Here is a 16,878-nt window from a genome sequence, read left to right as displayed (position 1 = left end):
AGAACAATGGCCAAACATCCAGGAAAAGAAAACACTGAATATTTCCAAAAAGAAGCCTATGAAGTATACATGATTGCCAAAAAATGTTTAAAATAGTACAGACAGAGTTAGATAAAAAGTTCCTAAAAAGATCAGGAAAACCCATCCTGATAATTCACAGGAAATAATCTGCTCAGAATTGATTCTTTCACACACTTTCTGCAGTTGTTGTGTCACTATTTGGGTTAACTGTAGTAAGTTTATCAGTTGTTTTGTACTGTTATTGTTATGCATTGAATATAATATGAAATGTCCATAAAGTGTGTCACTTAGTTAGAGGTTGTCAGTTTAATCAATGATAGAAAAGAGGTCCATTAAGGAAAACATATTGGAAACCACTGCTCGAGAACAGCTGTTTTAGGTCCTACTCAGTGCAGTTACATCCATCTCATTTGGTCCCCAAGTCGAAACCCTGCTCGGATGACAATACTGAGCACCTGAGCTCGCTCGCTGACTGGAAGTGACATCATTACACACACAACAGCAGGGCAGACGCAGCTTCAGCCATAAATCAACAATAATACCAGCTATTGTCAACACTTGCTCATTAGCTCGCTGTAAACAAACCTGTCCCCATCATTAATTCTGTCAGCTACAGCTGTGTCAGCTGTATGATAAAGAAAAAAGATCCAATCAGAGGTATCATTACTATAGTGTTATTTTAAAATTGTACTATACCAAAGTACTACCTACTTCACATCGAACAGAAATTAAACTACACTGTAACAACTCAAAAGAATTTATCTTGTCAAACTTTCAAAAAGTAGTTCAACTACATCACTGAAATGATCAGAGTCTGAAGTCTCATACTGTTACACCGAAGTACAACTGAACTGAGTAAATTGTAGGTGTGTTTGATTTAAAGGCTACAGGGCAGACCAGTCCTCACTGAGGCTGCCCAAAGATGTCTTTTAAGGCAAGGATAGGGAGCTGTTGATGTGGAATTGGGAAAATGCTTAATGTCTAAGAAAATTCATTGTATTTGTCACAGATCTTATGTTTCACTATCTACAAGTGCTGTGGCCTTTGACTTAGTACTGAAGGACCGAGAATCTTCACATGTATGTTAGACGCTTTGTTCCGTTGGTTCTTTATTTTTCACGTCCATAGAAGTGCATAATAACAAGCCAGTGTCAGTATCACACACTGCCTTGAAGTTGTGTCACAGGCCACTGAGTCATCGGCGTCCCAGCTGAATCTGTAACCTAATCAGTCACCATACTGACTGAAGCAGGGGCCGTCTGGAGACGCACTTTTGTTTCATAACACAGGCCCCAAGTGTCAGATGGCAAAAACAAGATTGTAACCGCTGGTTACAGGAGCTTCAGGTTAGTCAGCAAATGAATTATGGTCACTGAAACATCTCCAGTTTTAATAATCAATTAGTTGATTGAGTGAATATGTTCTGGTTTGTTTAGTTTATCTATCACAGTAAACTGAATATATTTGGATGGTGCACAAGACAATTGAGGACCTGATGATCTTTGGGCTTTGTGAAACACTTCCCGAAGCACTTTTTCACCATTTTCAGACACTTTATACACCAAACAAATAATCAGCAAATCAGCAATGAAGATAATCATTAGTTGTAGCCCTATTTGATCAAAAACAACATGTCAACCCAGAAATCAACTCAGAGCAGCACATTTCAAGTTAATAATCATTTTTATTTTCCTTAGAAAAAGAAACTATCACAACTTCATTTGGTTACTGTACAGTTTCTCTTCTTGTAGTCATTCGGTCTGATAACAGCTTGTGATTTCATGCTGGAACACCAAACACCCTCCTACTAACACACACACCACTAGTACAACATGACAGTATACAACTTCCTCTTTTTCCACTTTTTGCATTTTACATCCTCCGATAATCTGGACTGAATAGCAAATAGAAACCACTTCTATAAAAAAAAAAAAAAAAATGGAGACAGAGTAGAAATCCCTGACATTTTCACTCTGGAAACGAGGGACAAGAGAAAGAACTCTCTGAGCGGTGTGGTCCTTACAACATGCACCTGACGTGTTTTTTCTGTGTGTGCGCTTTCAACAGCACCATAATTCACTAAATATATATATGTGTGTGTGTGTGTGTGTGTGTGTGTGTGTGTGTGTGTGTGTGTGTTTAAGAGGTTCCCTGCCCTACACGAAACAGAGAAATGAGAGAGACAGAAATGGTGGGGGGAGGAGAGAGTATCTAGGTCAGATTGTGGAGCATGCAGAACCCCTTTCGCAGATACACTTGTACAGTAATGCATTCTCTCGCTCTCAGTGGACAGAACCGCATGCATGTTCATCCGCGCTCAGGACAAGAGGACTGTAAAGTGGAACACAGTTAATATAAGATTAAGGGATGTATCAAGTATGTCTCCCTGAGAAACACTTCTTTCTTCAGTACCATTAAAAAACACCCTCTTTTGTCACTGGCTCGTCCTGTAGCCTCCTCTACACCTCCCCCTGAATGAAAACTTGGCTCATATTAAACATATCGCCCTTCATTTTATCCCGTGATCTGTCTTACCTTGCGCTATTCTTCCATCATGATCAAATGCACGGCTGCCAACAATCACAGCAGCCAATAATCTGGGGGTGAGGGCAGGTGACATTCATACAAACTTTTACTTTCCAAAGCCAACTTTCCACCCCACAGGTGTGTATGTGCAATGACTTGCAGCTCTCCTCCTCTCTCCATATATAAACATATATATGTTAATGTGAGCCAGCAGCCTCACGCAAACCAGTTAGTGAAGTACAGAGTGTGATGGTGACACCTTCGTGCTACTGTCCTCCTCGCCCCCTACTCTTTTCGCTCAAAAGGAGGAAAGGACACAACAGGAGGAGGAGGAGGAGGAGCGAAGGGGCTGTAAAAAGGTTGTCCTACGCCCTCTTAACGTCTCCCGCAGTAGCACCATGAAGCTAAAGCACACACACATACTAACGTCACATATTGGGCTGACATGCAAGCACCAGGGATCAGGAAAGGTAGAAAAAGATTAGAAAAGACAAAGACTTATTGCTAAAAAGATGTTTTCCGAATTAGTCACTACATGATGCCAATCCATCATTACCTGTGTAAAGGCATGATTCATTTGTCCTATTAAAGCTACTACAAGGAACTTTTCTATTGTGTTGATGTTGGAGGACAAAAAAATGTAATTCTTCCTCCAAGATAAAAAAAAAAATTAAATAAAAATGCCCTCCTATCTTTTAAGTTGCCATCACACCTCTGGCTTTTACTTTGCCTGGAAAAATGTGAACACAGGCTCCTTTCACCCGATTTCAAGGACAATCCAACCTTGTGGCAGGCAATAAGAATAACTACACAGACGTAGCTAAATCTTGATGCGGATGATCAAGATGTTTGTGTAGGTCATATAGAGGCATCAGTATAAAATTGAGACTGTTTTATAACCAGTTAAAACTCATTGTAGTAGCTTTAAATTATGTTGGCTGAACAAATCTTTGCTTGCTAACTAACCTGATAAGAGTAATCTCTGTAGCCCTTTTCAAGTTTCACTCAAAAAAACACTTGGCGTCCTCTGAGTGTTAAGAAAGAGTGTGAAGAGAGGCAAGTGACAGTGCAGGTGTGCTTGAGGAGTGTGTTTTTACTAAAAACATGACACTCACTTTAGAAACACACACAAGTTTAAAAACATTTGCTCATTTTTATGAAGCTGTCCACTCACACAAGGAGGTTTTTTAAAAAGCATTATCTAAATCAAACCTTATCAATGGCTGCATATAGAAACTCTGCAGCCACTCAAGGAAATCCTCTGTATAAAAACTTTTTTTTAGACTGTTTCTTTTATTGTCTCTCTCAATTTAAAACCTAGACTCCACTTTCTCCTGCACTCTGACTCCTCCAGAGGAGTTCAGAGGAGGAAGGAGTGGAAGCAGAGAGGAGATTACAGCTCTCTCTCCAGCTGTCTCTAAGAGACAAGTTTGGGTAGGACCGTGCGCAGAGGTATGGCCTCTCCAGAATCTCCCATCATGTTGCTCCTCAGTTTGTTGTTTGCAGCTGTGGTGCTTAAGCCAGGCCCCCCTTTGGCCATGATTGAGGGGAAGGCGGTGCTGTGGTGCTCAGGGAGCCGTTTCACCGTGGCCCCTGGGCTCTTATCGGTCCCAGGTAGGGGCTTGGGGAGACGCCGATACAGCCAAGGGTGTCTGAGGGCCTGGCTGGGGGTGAGACGAGACGAGGGGTCCCAGTCCAAACACTTCTTTATGAAGTCAGTAAAGGTGGGGTCCTCGCAGCCCTTGAGCGCAGCGCTCCACTCCTTGCTGCCTGGGGGGCCTCTCATCTTGCCGCGGCGAGAGCGAGACCCCGTCAGCACGGTGGCCCCTGTAGGCAGGGTGTTGGCTCCACAGTAGCGAGGGTGGCCCTTGGAGTTGATAAAGTTCTTTGCCCGTTTGGCCTGCTCCAGGACCTTCTGTGGAGGCATGCCCAGCAGCTCCATGACGCAGGCCAGCTGGTCGCCCTCATCCTCACCAGGGAACAGGGGGTAGCCAGTCAGCAGCTCGGCCAGTATGCAGCCGAAGCTCCACATGTCGATAGGAAGGCCATAACGTGAACCAAGGATCACCTCTGGAGCTCGATAGAAACGAGACTGAATGTAGGTGTACACCCGCTGATGCTCAAAACAGCTGGAGCCAAAGTCGATCACCTGGTAGAGACGGAGAGGAAAGAGTTGGATGAGCAAACCTCAACTATACAAAACATGTTACAAGGCTTGAACTGAAGCTGCAACATTTGACTTATTTAAATGATATTTTTTTAGACCAAAGATTAATCAATTCATCGTGAAAATAATCAGCATATTAATCGACCCACTACTGTGCCAGGTGTCATACCTTAATGCCACTTCGTCCCTGCTGTTTGAGCAAGATGTTCTCTGGCTTGAGGTCACAGTGGATGATTCTGTGTCTGCTCAGAGCCTCCAGGCACTGCAGGATGGAGTGTGCAAACTTTCTGACCAGCGGCAGGCTGAAGCCCTGAAACTTGTTGCGCTTAATAAGCTCATACAAGTTCATGCTCAGCAGCTCGAAGGTCATGCAGATGTGGTTACGGAAGGTGAAGTTTTCAAGCATGTGCACAACATTCATGGTGCCATTACGATCCTGCTTGCGCAGGTGCTCCAGGATGCGGATCTCCTCCTGCGCCTGCCGGTGGAAACGCTTCTCGTTGCGCACCATTTTCAAAGCCAGGTGCTGCTGCAGTTTGTGGTCGTATACCTTAGCCACCTGGCCAAAGCTTCCTTTACCAATAATCTGAAGAAGGAAAGAGAAAGGGACATTATGAGTTTTGCAGACACTCAACAAGATGCTAAAATTACAAAATGGCTTATGCTTAAGGTTTCCTGAGCATAATCTGAATTTGGAAAGTACGTTTTTCCTTTAGGTGCCCTTGGAAGACCCTCAACGTATAGTAAAAAAAATAATACTCTACTTTCTTATGGACAATTCAAAACCATCATTACAAACATGTCTGTCATCCGGGTCATAGTATTACTAGGAGTGATACAAAGACAACTGGACTTGACGCCTTGAAGACATAGAACTTAAGAACTCTTATGGATGAGAGGTGAAACATCTTCAGGAACCTCAAGCAAGTCCAATTGCCTTCATATAACTGCTAGATATGATTACAAAAACATTCCTGCTTCAATGTGTAACTGTTTAAAGTGGGCTTTACTGTTTGTTTTCCTTATCTGTCTTCATTAATTTAAAACTCTTAACTATCTATAATATAACATCATTGTAAATGAAGGCAACCTTCATGATTCTTCAAGTTTAAACAAAAGTTTTAAATTAAATGAACAGTGACTGTGACACCCTACAAACACTTCCCAAATCACTCATGTGTGTCTGACCTTGAGGAACTCGTAGCGGTAGGCCAGGTGATCATGGGGGACATGGATGTAGCCGCCCTGCTCGTCATCGTAGCCACAGTTGTTGTTGCCTCCAGCCACAGCAGGCCTCTTCTTGGCGTTGGGTCCCACAAAGTAGATGTCTGGGTAAGAATGGATCTCTGCCTGCTCCAGGGTGGTCAGCTGAGATCGATACAGTCTCAGAGCCTGATCAGGAGTGAGAGGGCCACACAGCTTCCCGCTGTTCCCTCCATTCCCAACTCCGTGTGGGCCGGAGGATTCACTGGAGCCTTTACTGGATTCAGTACTGTGGCAAACAAACATGATGGATACATGGTGATGAACAACTCTGGTTTTTGGGCCACTTAACTTGCTCTGAAAGATGTTTTAGAGTTCTTTTGGTGTCTTCATGCATCTGTCATTCTCACCTGTCTACACTGCGCTCCTTCGACAGGCTGGAGACTGGGGCAGGTTTACTGGGCGTCTGACCAGTGGTCCCACTGTTCTGAGTGGTTGCTGTGGTGATGGCATTGATCTTTCGGTTGTTGGAGGAGTCTTCATACAGGTACTTAACCTTCAGCTGGCCACCTCGCACAGTCATCTGATCCCTCATTACAGTCTTGTTACTGACAACCTATTAGAGACAATGGACAAGAGGAAATCCATTAGAAAGTCCTTTAGGTAAACACTCCACTAGGGCTTATTCAGTCTTTGACAAGGGCACACATATTGTACTTTTCTGTGTAAAAGACATATAGTCAGTCCAGACCTGTGGTACTTTGTGCACAACAGAGGCTACTTGTAGCCTGTAAGACCTCAACCGAAAGGACACTGAACATTACCATGCACAAAATATCTCCTGGCATGACTCATGTCAATATTTTAGGGATTGCAAGATCCATCGGACACTCACTAACAGCTAATAGTCAGTAAACAACTCACACAGTATAAACCTAGCCACATTTGTCTAGTGCGAATGAAATGATTTCTGGTGGAAAACCCGGAAGGCAAACTATTACTACCTACCTGTACACTCATGTGCATTGTCTTGAATCTAAGTTGCTATCTAGTGTGGGTGGGTGGAAAGTAAATAAACAATCAACCTATTATTTTACATTTTAAATACGACTCTAATATAACCTTGCTTCTGATAAATGCCATGCCACTCAAGCTTAACATATCTGGTTGCTATCTTGGCCAGGTAGCTGTAGCAGAAGTACATAGCCTTGTTTTGACCCACTCCCATTAAGCTGATATGGCTTAGAGATGATCAGTAATATGGATTGGCAGCAAAAAATTTTGTGACTGGGGCATCCCTTCAATATTTCATATAAAACACAGTTAATAAGCTTTTGACCACAAGAGGAGGGATGCCAAATGTTGACAACAGACAATGGCACCCTCTAGATATATCTGTTTACATATCACAACTACATACATGGAAAGACTGGAAAGAGAGCTTTCTTATAAACTAATTATTTATCCCATAAACATTAAGGAGAATCTAGCAGATCTAGGTCAAGTTTTGTTTGATACAGGCCAGCCTAAACATCAACAAGTCATGTCAGAATCAAAGCCAGTGAGCCACTGGCAGAGATACAGAAAGCTCGGGGTGAACTGGTGCAACTGGATTTGGACCAGTCTGGTAGGAAATTACAAAAAATAAAAATAGCAGCCCCATCCCCAATGCAAAACAACCCACCTCCTTGCCTACTTGTTCATTAGCTAGCTGTTAGCAATTAGGTAAAAGGGATGAGTGATGTTTGACTCAGCGTTGCAAGAATCTTTTCATTTAACAAGTCCTGCATTTAACTTCTTGAAAGAATTTTGAATATTTGACTGGGGTTCAAATATGACTGATAACGGTCTCTGAAACATACAGCTCAGCTGATGTAGACTAGCGCAAATGACTTTTGATTGAATTTCCACCTGGACTGAACAATCACTGTACATTTTATTTCCTTTTAAAAATATTTGCCCACAAACTTTGGAAGTGACAGATCCACCTTTGCTTTGCTTGGACACCCTGAAAGGTTAGGAGAGTTTCAGGAAAGCTCATGAGTCTTGCTCTTGCCTGCCAGTAAACATCTTCGTCTCAGCAACCCCAGGAATTTATTCCTCCTCATTCTCCGTCTCTCCCTCTCGTCTCTCTCTTACCAGCGGAAAGAGCACTCCACAAGATTATGGAGCACAAGGGAAATGACAGTCATTACAGTTAGATTATACTCTTAAACTGTAGAAGCAGTTTGGCTGTTAATAAGACTCGCTGACATAAACTCAGCGTGGCCTTCCTATATTCAGACACATATTTACTGGGTCTGTCTAGCTGTCTCTCTCATTTTAATGGCAGTGTGGTTTCACTCATTTTGGACCTAATGCTTTCTTTCTCTCATTAGATCAAAATGCTGCCCCGTGGAGCTTCTGGCTTCAGCTTATACATACAGCTGAGCAGGATGATGGCTGAAACCATGTCATGGGATAAAGACAACACAACAAGGAAATGTACATTGAAAGAAGGTGCTGACACATTCCGCTAAAAGAGGACTCGGAGTGCATTTGTGTTGTAAGTTTGAGTCCTAAAATAGAGAATGGAATGCAGGATGGGTTTCCATACATGTGTAACCATATAGTCTTAACTTATTACAACAGCCCTGCTCCTGACCCAGGGTCCCATGCAGCTGTTGTCCCAACGCTGTACTACAAACACAGTGAATGCCATTGATTGAGCCCCTTCACCCACACAGACACAAATACTGGTGAAAAAAAAAAATCAAAGCTTTCTACATGTGGAGCACCAACTGTGAATGGATTATTGACTGATCGGGGCAGGGGGGTGCAATTAGAAAAACTCATTTATAAAAGTGACCAGTAAATTACAGATCTGTCTGACCTCTGACATGTCTAAGAAGATCTGGAGCCCTGTCCTTTTATATGTCAAGAGTACCATCTTTCAGGTCGTTTCAGACTGAGGTATAGATTCTGTTATTTATTTGATAATTTTTCTTTTTTTTCATTAATATAAAGGCTTTGCTGTTGGTCAAACTGATTGGAGTTCTTTACTATATATGTTTGTTGTAGTTTACAGTAGAGATGTGCCGTTAGTCGACTAAATGATTAAACATTATTACCTTTGCTATTTGGCACCACAAATACTAGTCAGTTAAACCATTACTAATATTTTTAGTTGTGTCTAAGACATTATGAAGCCGTCCGCTTCTAGCCAGGGTTGCAGCTCTAGCAGTCAGCAGCCCCCCTCCACTCGCTGAAGCCCGAATGCTGTAAGCAGAAAAGTGGGGCTGATGACATCTCGTTAACATTGTGTCTGGCAGCATTTTCATCTCTAGAAAATGAAAATAAGGTTGTGCATAGTCTGTGTCAGAACAAACTGGTATATAATCATTCAGCTGGAGCAATGAGTAACCATATTCAGCAGTGGAGTGTGGACGTTAGCCTGCAAGGAGAGTAGGCTGTTGGTGCTAGCACTGCTAGCATTAGCCACACTATGTGGCAGTTAAGCTGTGGGTAAATCGTTTGCATGCAGGTACTGTGATCCTGCTCAGTCTGAAAAAAAAAATACTGCATTTAGTGAGTTGTTGTTATGCTGTGTAAAACAATGAGCAATTTTCATAACACATGATGCACAACACTACACATTTCAGCTGAATTTAAAATATGGTTTGGTTATTGAAGAATGTAATTAATGGCTTCAAATGTTTAATCTTATTTAAAATCAATTTTGACTGTATTCTGAGTGTTTTGTTAGTCTTAGACTAGTCTATTCTGTTACTTATAGACTAGTTTAAAAATAACATTGATGGGGGTCCTCTCAGACTGGGGGTTCTGTTTATAGCTGTTTGATTATAGAGTGATTGCACCTTGCTTTATTGTCATCTTTTTGGGAAAATCAATAAAGTTTGAAAAAAAAAAAGTTAACAACAGTGGAAATGAAAACCAGAGAGCGAGAATCTTCTTAACCACCAGGTAACACTGAGGGTGGAGAGTCCTTAGTGTACAAATCTGTATGGCGCAACAGATGGAGAAGAGCTAATCTCTTTGCTGTCAGAGAAATACCTAAGTACACTTTTCTCTGTCTCTGAAGAGACACTGTGGGTTGCACAACTCAACACATGTAGACCAGACACACATAAGCACATCACGGTCCTGCAGAGATATAGGTTGGGTCACAGACTAAATAAAATCGATGTCTGTAGCAGTGCTGAGCAGGGCTGTCCACTCTCTCACTCATTAGTGTTGTATCACGACCAGGAACAAAGTGCTACTAACAATTTATTTTATTAGTTGGTCCCTTCCTTGAGCACAGAACAAAGATGACATCAGTTTATTACTTTAATAGAGCACAAGTTGAGTGGTTAGAACAAGCTGAACTGGGGCGAGCTACTGTCGGTCACATTCAACGGAGGATATTACCTCTGTGAGTGTGACAGAAAATACAAAAGGAAAAGGGACAGGACTAGAATAGAAAACTAGGCCTAACCTCTGTGCAAGCCCACTGACAGTGGATTACACGAGACAGAGGAAAAGGGGAGGAGGGGAGAGAATGTTGATTGGTGATTTTGTTTGTGGGTCACATTTTCAAGCCCAATAAATCTTTACAATGTATGAAACCAGTCTTTATTTCCTCTGCTGGTGGAGTGTCATTGTCTGTGCGTGTGCATTTTCTGCCAAAGGCGCTTTTCAGAGAGGCAAACACAGCGGAAAGGTACTTTCACTTGGGCTGCAGCTGACAGTTTCGTAGACTTGACAAATCTATTAATGCTTTTATGTTTAACATGTTAAAATAGACCAACTCCCATCGCCTTGGTAGATCTCAGAGTGATAGAAGCATATCTTGTCTGACCACACTCCAGAGTGGTATTCAGAAGACATGAAACTAACAAAGCTGCAATTATATTTACTAATAAGCAAAAAGCAACTTCTAATGATATATGGGTCAATCTACTGGTACATATTTACCCTCTCCTGCTCTAACTTTATATGTTTCGTTGTATTTGTTGTTGGTGAAAATTAACCTTGTGGCTCGATGTGCATTGTCCCTGAATAAATGAAAATGAAGCATACAAATGCCATGTTATCAACTGCTGTGTGTAGCTGGACCCTAAAATTCCACAAATAATCAAAATAAATGTGCCTCATGCAATCACCTCAACCAGAACAGAAAATTCCTTCTGATCTGACCAGATCTGGCGGAATTTTCAATCAGATTGAGAAGTGTGTTGTAAACTTTTCATAATCAGGAAAGTAAAAAACATGTATACACTTATTTTGATTATTTCTCAATGGTTGGAATAAATGTAGTCTGTGAGTTTCTGGGGGGACAAAAACATGGTTGTAGCAAAACCAAATTGGTCAGTAGCAGAAAGAACTTTGCTCTTAGAAACCTTCAAGCTAATCTGACACAGTCACGTGAATCTCCCACTGCAACACACATTCTGGTAACCCTTCAGGCATGTCATCAATATTACACACATGACCATGAGTTACTCTCATTGAAGAGCATTAAAACTTGTCTGAATTACAAAGGTTAGAGATAAGAGAAGAGATAAGCCAACAACCCTGCCAAACAAGACTGAGAGAAAGAGGGAGGGGCCCCGAGTGTGGTGAATAGGAACATGGCTGAGGGGGGAATATCTCCCTGAGGAACAGGATGTCTGGAGACAGAGTGTGCTTCAGCACAGGAAATACGGCTTTACTGGTTCTGTGTGTATGTATGCGTGTGTGTGCTTGTGCGTACACTTACTGTGTGTTTGGGCATGGGGGGCAGCCCAGACGGACTGTTTGCATCTGCTTCGTCTTTAAGGATATGGTCTGTCCTCATGTAGGAGTCATACAGACCATCGCCATGCCGTGCTGAAAGACACACAAGAGAAGAAAACAAATCAGTGTGATGATGTGGAATCATCAAATCTGCAACACAGACACATTCAGTTATAAAACCTGAAGAAGACGGTCAGAGGTGACGCCTACAAAATGCAATCTAATCTCCACAGAGACAGAAAATCCTTTGTTTGTCCTATTGATTATTTCATCAATCAATCTACCAGTGCTAATGGCTAACTTGAGACTAAAACAAATGGTTTGACAAAGCCTGACAAATCCCGAGCTAGCCTCAGCAGGGCTGCTCCTCAACACTCGACCAGCAGGGATGCACATTGTCTGCCACAACATCCTAACCCACATTTACTGTGAAAGGGCCATTATTAGCAGATACATCCATTGTATCTATTGTGCCCAATACATTGTATCCAAGGCCAGAGCTCCAACCTGACCAGCTTAGATAGGGCTTAGGGTCCCAGATCGCTAGCGCTGCAAGTGGTATTATTGGCCTAATAGGGGTAACAGATGCCTCTGTGACGACAGCATCTTTCCGTCTGCCCATCTGTCCATTCAGGCCAAGTCATGTCGTGCTCTGCACACACCTGGTGTGCTCAGAAATAGAGCTCATATGGAAGGATGCGGGTGTGTGTCATTCAATCGTGCCTGCGTGTGGGTGCTCACCTCTGTGGCACCGAGCCAAACACCTGATGTGAGATGATACAGTTTAGACGGACAAGGGAAGCATCTGGGACTGTAGGAGGACGCCGGTTACTCAAATGACAAACCTCCATCAGCTGGCTGTTCATCTCAACAGTCGCTTAGCTTACCCACAAGCAGAGCCAGACCAATACATATCGATTGGGCAATAATCTATCACAGATATAAAAGTCTATACCATTATCTGTGTTGTACTATATGTGCTAATAATTCTTTTACAGTTATTTAAAATCATTTAAACATAGCTGTGAAACTTTATTGTTTCAATGATCTGATGTCATTTTGGGCATTGGTAAACTATAAGATATCCTGCCTCCATTTACACATCTGAGTGTTTGATAACCACATTTGAGTGATCACTGCAAAACTGGCTAATATATCGATATCAAAATTATTTTACAACTTAATATCATTATTGCTGTCAGCCTAAAAAGTCAACTCTAATAAATATTCTTTCATAAAGTATTTTTTTAAAGAAAGAAACTGAGTGCCTTTGCATAGTCGTATATGCAAAAATCAGTGCAAAATGCACAGAAAAGGTCCATTTCCATTCCAGCTCAAAATTAATTATATTAGCTGCCATATCAGTAATTGGCGATGTTTTCCCCTTTAAAATCAGTGCTGTACTGCTCCCAAAAATCCAATATCAGTTCAACTCTACCAAAGAAAACTGCAACTTCAATAGAAGTAAGCTGCCAGTATTTATCTCCAGTAGCTTGAAATGAGACTGAGTAGCCTGTTCACATAAGCCTTTTACAGAGCTATTGTGTTGGGTTAGCTCATTAGCAAAAGCCCAAAACTGTGGCAGGTTTGGTGTTCTCTCCAATTAGCCCTTGAGAGTGTTGTAACCAAGCACAGGTGCGTCAGAGCCATGTCCCTAGCTCGTCAACAGACCAGCTCCAGGACAGATTAGACCTGCTGCCTGGAAACAGATGCATTAGAGCTGCACAGCACAGCAAACAGAGGCATTAGGGTTCCACGCACACACACACACACAATATTAGCAAGCACAGACCCCCATTAGCTGTCTGCAAAAACTCCTAATCACTCAGTGGGGGCTCAGCACTTTCTGTACTTTTGTTGTCAAAGCAAACTTTTCCTGGGGAGGAAAAAAATTAAACAGAGCCCAAACTTCTAAAACATCCAGCCTACTATGTCCAGCTGGCTCCACAGCAAAGGGTAGAGAACAAGGTTCAAGCAAACACACATACAGCAGATCATGTGTCATAAAACGTGTGTGAGTGGGGTACAATTGCAGCTTTTTGTCCTCCTCTTCCTGGTATCCTAGACAAAGTCTCCTTATAGACAATATGTCCAATTTACACCATGTGACAGAGGGTTGAGAGCAAAAACCTCAACTATCAACTATCAAAATACTCAACGGTTAATTTAAGTAGACAACCAATCGATTTATCAAATTGTTGCTAGTTTAAAAAATTGCTGGTAGCCCAAACTAACAACTAGTTGATTTATCGATTAGCTGTTAACTATTAATCATCAACTATTTTAATAATTTATTCATAATTTTTGAGTCTTATTTTAGGAAAAAATATAAATATTTTCTTATTTCAGCTTCTCAAATGAGAATATTTTCTGTTTTTTTTAACTTCTCCATGATAGCAAACGGAATATCTTTGGGTTGTGGACAAAACAAAACATTTAGGAAACATTGGTCAACATTTTTCACTATTTTGTGACACCCTATGGGTCAAACAACAAATCAATTAATTGAGAAAACGATGAACAGGTTAATTGATAATGAAAATCATGATTAGTTGCAGCCCTAGGAAACATGCAAGTCTAAGAATTGCTAGTACCCCAAACACACAACACAGAGGCAGACAAAGACAAGGTCAGCACCAACATACATATAAAACAATGACAGCGATAAAAGTCATAGTGCAAACTCCAAAACAGTAGCTTAAAATAGATATGATTGCTTATCAAACATGGTAAGAGTATAACTGCTTACGAGTAAAAGGTAAACACAACACAGAGCTTCCTGGACTGTCTTCCAACACTGACTTGAGTCTTGTGATTGATGTGGAGTTGCAAAGCAAAAGAAAACATGTTTACAACCAAACTGTCTTGTGAAATGCCCACAGACAGCACTGTGACATTAGAGCTTCATCTGTCCACTCTCTGTCCACACTCTGTCTGACATGATGTGACATTTAAGCTCAGAGGAGCCAAGAAAAAATTTGTCAATCAAAGCCATTTTAGTCACAAGATATTTCTGTAAATGCCAAGAGTTGCTTGAGGACGAAACTAATGCCACAGACACAAGCTGGCAGCAAAGTTATTATTACAGTCTTGTATTTTTCCATTAGCTTTTAATTTTTGTTTTTGGCTTGGTTTCAGTTAGTTTCCAGAGTGTGATTTGATTGTTTCAGTTACTGTTTTTATTGTGCAAAATGTTTAGTTTTTAATTTACTTCAATGCAAGTTTTAGTTTTTTAGTATTATTATTATTATTATTATTACAATTTGGGAATGTTTGTCAGGGAGTTGGTTTAAGTTAAGACAAGGTGACTATAGCTACAAGTAACAATTATTTCCATTATCAATTGACCGGTTGATCATTTTCTCAATTAATTAATTAGTTCTTTCATCCATGCAATGTCAGAAAATGGTGCAAAATATCTATCAGTGTTACCCAAAGCCCAAGGTGACGTCCTCAAATGTATTGTTTTGCTCACAACCCAAAGGTAGTGTTTACTGTCATTAAGGACAAAATAAACCAGAAAATATTCAAATTCAAGATGCTGCAGTCTGAGAATTTTTCCTCAAAATGACTCAATTATCAAAACTGTTGGCGATTAAATTAATAATCAATACTGGTCTAATACAACATTTTGGTAAGACAATCAACTCAGTCAAGTAGACATCACAGTCTCAATAAACATAATATGCACCAATGTCTCTTCGTACTTTTGTTTACAAATTTGACCAAAGTGACAAAGACAAAATGCGTTTCCTGTGTGTTTTCTTTTTAAGTACACAATATCATTTCAGTTGTTTTTGTTTTTCCTGTAAGTTTTACGTCAGTTAACTAAAATGTTTTTTTCACACCCAGTTTAAGTGAGTTACAATAACCTTGCTGCATTTAAACAAAAAACAAGGTAAAAAATATTACATTTAGGAGTGCAACACTTTGTTATGGTCAAAGAAACCAAAAACAGTTTTGTTTTTGTTTTTGTAACGTGGTTACCTGTTGCTATTGGGCCCTCTGGTTTTCTGCTTATTATCATCATGATTGCAATTAAAATGTGATGCCAGCATCCGAAATGAAAAAAAATCCAAGAATAAAAAAGTGGAAAATTCAAACTAGAGTCACGTTGCAAACTTAGCACACAGCATCTATAACTGTGCTGTGTGAGCTAAAAAAAAAAAAAAGAAAGAAAAGTCCAAGAACCCTTGAGTTGTGGTTTCGGTTGAACTAACTCAAGTTATTTTCTTCTCCTTGTGATTAGCTACCTTTCTTCTTTGCTTTGACTGTAATTTCTCCTCTTTTTTTATTTAAAACCACACGGTTTGTGTGTTTAGTGTGCTAACATTAGCCTTGGCTGCAGTTTGAAGACCCTGAGCAGGCGGTGGTGGTGATGTTGGTGGTGGGGGTCGTTTCCCTCAGTTAGCTAGCCAGCTAGCTCGCACAGCCACAAAAACAGTCGTCCGGTCGAGAGCAGCAGCCGCTCCCTCTGTTAAAAATAGTTTGAGTCCAAATGTAACAGCTCGGTGGTCTGACCCGTGTGCCCCTCGCCTCTCTCTGTCGGTACAGTGAGTCGATCCAGAGCACCATTCCCGTGCTTATTCCCGGTTAGCAAACACCGACGCTAGCACTCGTTGAAGCCCGGGGATTGTGCCCTCCTTCGGGACAGCTTGGGGCTGCTTCGCTCCTCTTCTCCGGGGATGGCTAGCCAAAACAGGCTAGCTCGCTAGCTGCGCTCAAGCCTCATGTTTAAGTGCAGCAGAAACAGCATAGCGCATCGTCTTCTCAGAAAAGCTTCACCTGCACTGGGAGCAATAAAGCGGCACTGTTTAATCCGTCTTGTGTGTGGCAGCAGTATCTTATTCGACGCAGCTGTGTGTTGTTGCTAAGGGCGTCTTCACTGAGCCTGGAGTCAGCAGCGGAGCGGAGGGAGGGAGGGAGAGGGCGGGGCTAAACAGCACGCAGACAACAGGCAGGAGGGCGCCCCGCAGCGGCCAACTGCACCTCTGCTGGGAGCCACAATGAACGTGCTCAACCACTAAACTGTACATTTGATTTATTACAAAGCTGCCAGTAGCATATTGTTAACCTCAAAGAGGCCATATTATGCCAATTTCCAAACTCATAGGCTTCTTTAATTTTGTGTCTCTACTATAATAGGCTTAATAGCTGATACATTATTTTTCTCATACTAGCCATACCTGCATCACCTTATTAAC

General features: G+C 41.5%; 1 protein-coding gene across 1 annotated transcript; it reads right to left on the bottom strand.

Moving 5' to 3' along the window:
- Positions 1–3,508: 3,508 nt before the first annotated feature.
- Positions 3,509–16,570, bottom strand: dyrk3 (dual specificity tyrosine phosphorylation regulated kinase 3). Its single transcript, XM_084731346.1, has 6 exons — positions 15,662–16,570; positions 11,658–11,767; positions 6,328–6,533; positions 5,903–6,206; positions 4,884–5,300; positions 3,509–4,696 (listed from the first exon to the last, which is right to left on the bottom strand). The coding sequence occupies exons 1-6, from the start codon at positions 15,702–15,704 to the stop codon at positions 3,965–3,967; spliced, it is 1,812 nt and encodes a 603-aa protein (XP_084587472.1). The 5' UTR covers positions 15,705–16,570; the 3' UTR covers positions 3,509–3,964.
- Positions 16,571–16,878: the final 308 nt, after the last annotated feature.

The sequence above is a fragment of the Lutjanus erythropterus genome, chromosome 2, assembly GCF_056507025.1.
Source record: "Lutjanus erythropterus isolate fLutEry1 chromosome 2, fLutEry1.hap2, whole genome shotgun sequence".
Lineage (NCBI taxonomy): Eukaryota > Metazoa > Chordata > Actinopteri > Lutjaniformes > Lutjanidae > Lutjanus > Lutjanus erythropterus.
The sequence above is the reverse complement of the archived record's forward strand: the minus strand, read 5'-3'. Positions and strand labels throughout refer to the sequence as shown.

What these genes read in the sequence shown, in the direction of transcription:
- dyrk3 (XM_084731346.1), bottom strand. Translation starts at nt 15,704, where the DNA reads ATGATGATAATAAGCAGAAAACCAGAGGGCCCAATAGCAACAG. An exon ending in CCCCCATGCCCAAACACACA is followed by an intron (nt 6,534 to 11,657) that starts GTAAGTGTACGC and finishes TGTCTCTAATAG; the next exon opens with GTTGTCAGTAACAAGACTGT. An exon ending in AGGGACGAAGTGGCATTAAG is followed by an intron (nt 4,697 to 4,883) that starts GTATGACACCTG and finishes CGTCTCTACCAG; the next exon opens with GTGATCGACTTTGGCTCCAG.